The sequence below is a fragment of the Acartia tonsa genome, chromosome 3, assembly GCF_053477335.1.
Source record: "Acartia tonsa isolate MP-2025a chromosome 3, ASM5347733v1, whole genome shotgun sequence".
Lineage (NCBI taxonomy): Eukaryota > Metazoa > Arthropoda > Copepoda > Calanoida > Acartiidae > Acartia > Acartia tonsa.
This window is the reverse complement of record NC_137262.1, coordinates 44,142,922-44,146,377: the sequence shown is the minus strand read 5'-3', so window position 1 is coordinate 44,146,377 and position 3,456 is coordinate 44,142,922. Positions and strand designations below refer to the sequence as shown.

The window sequence follows — 3,456 nt, the reverse complement described above, 5'->3', positions numbered from 1 at the left end:
TGCCCCCCCCTCCCTTCCTCTTGGGATCAAAGGTTGTTCGGGTAAAATAAAAATATTTTAAGCGAGCCCAATTCCATAGGTAATCTAATCGATCATCTAATAACTAATTAACTATCGTAAATACAATCTGTTTTACATTTAAAATAATTATTTAACATTTTATCTTTGGTTTAATCTTTTTTTGATGTAAATACATTTACTTAATTTTTCGAGTATTTTTTCAAGTAGATATGTTCGATCACCAGTGAGATAGATACAGTTGTTGTATTACATAAATGTCTAAGCCTGGTCTAATCAGGAAAATTGTTTTACATGTTTCTGAGAAAATGCTTTTTTTTCTAGAAAATTATGCTAATGTTTCTAATCAGCATTTTCTTTTTGTCAAGATTAATAAACGTTTTTGATATTTTCTGTTGTTAATTTATCATCCTAATATCAAACTTATGTTTGTCCGTTAAGATCTTGTTAACCATTCAACCGACTGAGTTCTCTAGTTTAGAGAATTTCCACATACGTCCTGGGTTAATTTTATGCATATCTACTGCCCTCCAATTCTTAGATCTAGTAGTTGTAGCAGGCGTTGTTATTGCATCTAGGAGCAAAGCCCATAGAGGCTAATGACTAAGTCACTTGTCGATTCAAATTCAACACTGCTATTGAAAATAGTAGATCATCGAGATCAAATAGTTTTAAAGTTGGTTTTGTTAAAATATACATTTGTTTACTATACAAATTTATTAAATTTTTCAAATCTGACCAAGTACCTTTTACAAAATCATAATTTATCAACATAAATCTACAAAATTATTTATAAAACATCACAGAAATGTATTTTTTTTAATTCATAATTTTTCAATTTGTACTTTGAAATTGTTACAGGATATTTGAGAATTTCTTTTGTTGGAAAGGAAGATAATTTTTATTCTGGAAGACAAATTTTTAACCTAAAAAAGAAATATGAACTTTAATGAGCAAATTTCTTCAACCCCTTATTTTCTCCTAAACATACCCGCGACTTAAAGTAGAATTTTACACATAATTAATAAAGGTTCTTCCATTGTCCTATACCTTCATCCTTTATCAAACTTTTTGAGAAACTTACTGCTAAACAAGGGTGGTATCATCCATTATAAAGCAAACTCTAAAAATCAGACAAACGAGGAACATCGTGACTGCGCTTTTGACGTTGAAAAAATAAAAATTTCTAACTTAAAAACCCCTTTGCTTGATATAAAGTATCTTCATTTACTAAAGTAATTATATATTTGTTCCTAATTAACCTAGGAATCCCATGTTACATGAATCCACATGTATAATATCAAATAGTTTATTTCCCTAAACTTAAAAATCTTCACTTTCAATTATGAGAAAACTTACTTCTACAATGATTTAAAATCTAATGGATGGCAAAGTTGTTGTTGAGTTTTACTCAAGCGCTTAACCGTAGATGTAAGGATATCCAGCATATCCGTAGTGACCATATGCAGCATGGCCATAGTAACCACCATGCAGGGCAGGGTCATAGGGCACCAGGGCACCGTTGGGGTAGGCTACAAGACCAGCATCGGCTTCGGCATCAGCGGAACGCTTACCTGGGCGAGAATAATTTGAATAAAAACATATTAAATGTTAAAATAGAAAGGAAAAATGACATAGAAATGGATATTGTTTTTAAAAAAGTCTAACAAGAATGGATATCGAATATACGACGACAGGAAAAATTGTCGAAAATTTAGGTTGCTAACATGGACATCATTTATAGGTCAGTTCGTTCATCCAGTAGTAGGGGAAGAGATGAGATAAAGGAGGTGGGTAAGGGGAGGGTATCGTTATTTTAGCCAGCTACGAGTTTCACTTATTAGAGTACATAATAATCTGGTGTAAGATCCAAATAATATATATCCATTCTTACAAGACCTTTATAAATAAGATAAGTATGACAGGAATGGTTTTAATAAGAAAATTAAATGCTGTTTACAATGGCAAACAGTGTACGTGCATAATCATATTTATAAAAATATAGCAAACTTAATTTTCTGTAAAAAAATTATCGCAACATCAATAATACGAATATTATTAAAAAAGTATATTTTATTATATTATTTTGAAGTTTTAGATAAATTTCGTTGCACACAGACGACCACACTTTAAAAGTAGAATAGCCCTGATTTTCTGAAATAGTAAGATTGTTATGAAAACTTACCAAGATAATGATATCCAGCATGACCATAACCATGACCAGTGTAGGCCAGGTGGGCAGCTGTAGCAGCCTGGTTTGCGGGGTCATAGGGCACCACGGCACCGTTGGGGTACCTTACCAAGGGAACTCCGCTCCAAGGAGCAGACTGCACGCTGGCGACAGCGGCTACAACAAGAAGGGCGACCTAAAAAAATTAAAGTTTTTTAAAGAAAAACAAATGTTTTTGTAGTTCTATGAACATTTTCTTAGAATTTCTATACAGACTCAAAACCACACAAAAAACATATTAAATTAGTGAATTATATAAAAAAATGAACATAGTAATAGTGTCTAACTTTTTATCTTTGTGACGTAACAAAAATCGAAGGATGAGAGGGGAGGTGGGAAAGGAAACCCCTAAAAAAGAGATGTATTTTTGTTACGTCACAAAGATAAAAAGTTAGACACTATTACTAGGTTAAAAAAAATAAGTTGAACTTACAGACAGACAAGGTGAGTTGCAGAGTAGATACAGATGTCTTTCTAATATTTTCCCAAAACGGCGCTAAAGACAGCCAATAACACAGACAGAATGACGGACAAAATAAACTATATAAAAGATGTGATTTTTAACCAAACCACAACAAAACATTTAAATCACATATCATAAATAGAAGCTAAGAAAAATGTTGACAGATTAAGGCACTTACAGCTAGTGGGAGAATTATAGAATATCTTCGTTATTTATAAGAGCTTATGTAAAAATTTCTAACTGCTTTATTTTTTGTATGTAACAATGAGTTTAGTAATTCGATGATGAAACCAATTTATTTAATGAAAATAAACCAGAAGTAAATCAAAATTATTTATTACCAGTCTAAGCATGACGATTTGATGCAATGGTTGAGTAAAAACTGAAGCTTTCCCTCACACCTTCATCAATTTATACCATTTTTTCCTCAAAAAATAATTTCATACTATGATAGGCCTACTATAAGCCATAATAGCCGCTTTCACAAGACGTACAATAAGGAAGCGCCTAGCAGATAAAAAGGGGATAAGGAAGAAAAGGGTAACGGATTGGAAGATGGGAAAAAAGGGCTTTTACATTGGTTTTACATCCGTGTTCGGTTTTCTAAATGTTAACAAATATTCTTCACGTAATTTTATTAATCAAAAATAATTATAACAATGTTCATAAGTATAGCTAGTACAAAGCAAATTAAAGAGTAGATGGTCAATAATCAATTGAATGAAATTTTAGAAGCAATTCTATC

At 31.7% G+C, this 3,456-nt stretch overlaps 1 protein-coding gene across 2 annotated transcripts; it reads right to left on the bottom strand.

The window, feature by feature from the left end:
- Nucleotides 1-716: 716 nt before the first annotated feature.
- Nucleotides 717-3,248, bottom strand: LOC145314292 (uncharacterized). Of its 2 annotated transcripts, XR_013877720.1 has the most exons (4): nt 3,053-3,248; nt 2,204-2,384; nt 1,378-1,592; nt 717-944 (listed from the first exon to the last, which is right to left on the bottom strand). XR_013877720.1 is itself a non-coding variant. In XM_080154147.1 (3 exons), exons 1-3 carry the CDS (start codon nt 3,062-3,064, stop codon nt 1,438-1,440), a joined length of 348 nt encoding a protein of 115 aa, XP_080010273.1. In that variant the 5' UTR covers nt 3,065-3,216; the 3' UTR covers nt 1,312-1,437. The 2 variants fall into 2 exon arrangements, 1 of the variants encoding a protein (XP_080010273.1); XM_080154147.1 differs by lacking the exon at nt 717-944 and having other exon boundaries at nt 1,312-1,592; nt 3,053-3,216.
- Nucleotides 3,249-3,456: the final 208 nt, after the last annotated feature.

Bases quoted from the DNA above. Each gene is read 5' to 3' on its own strand.
- LOC145314292 (XM_080154147.1), bottom strand. The intron at 1,593-2,203 runs GTAAGTTTTCAT...ATTCTCGCCCAG, and splicing joins TGCTGGATATCATTATCTTG to GTAAGCGTTCCGCTGATGCC.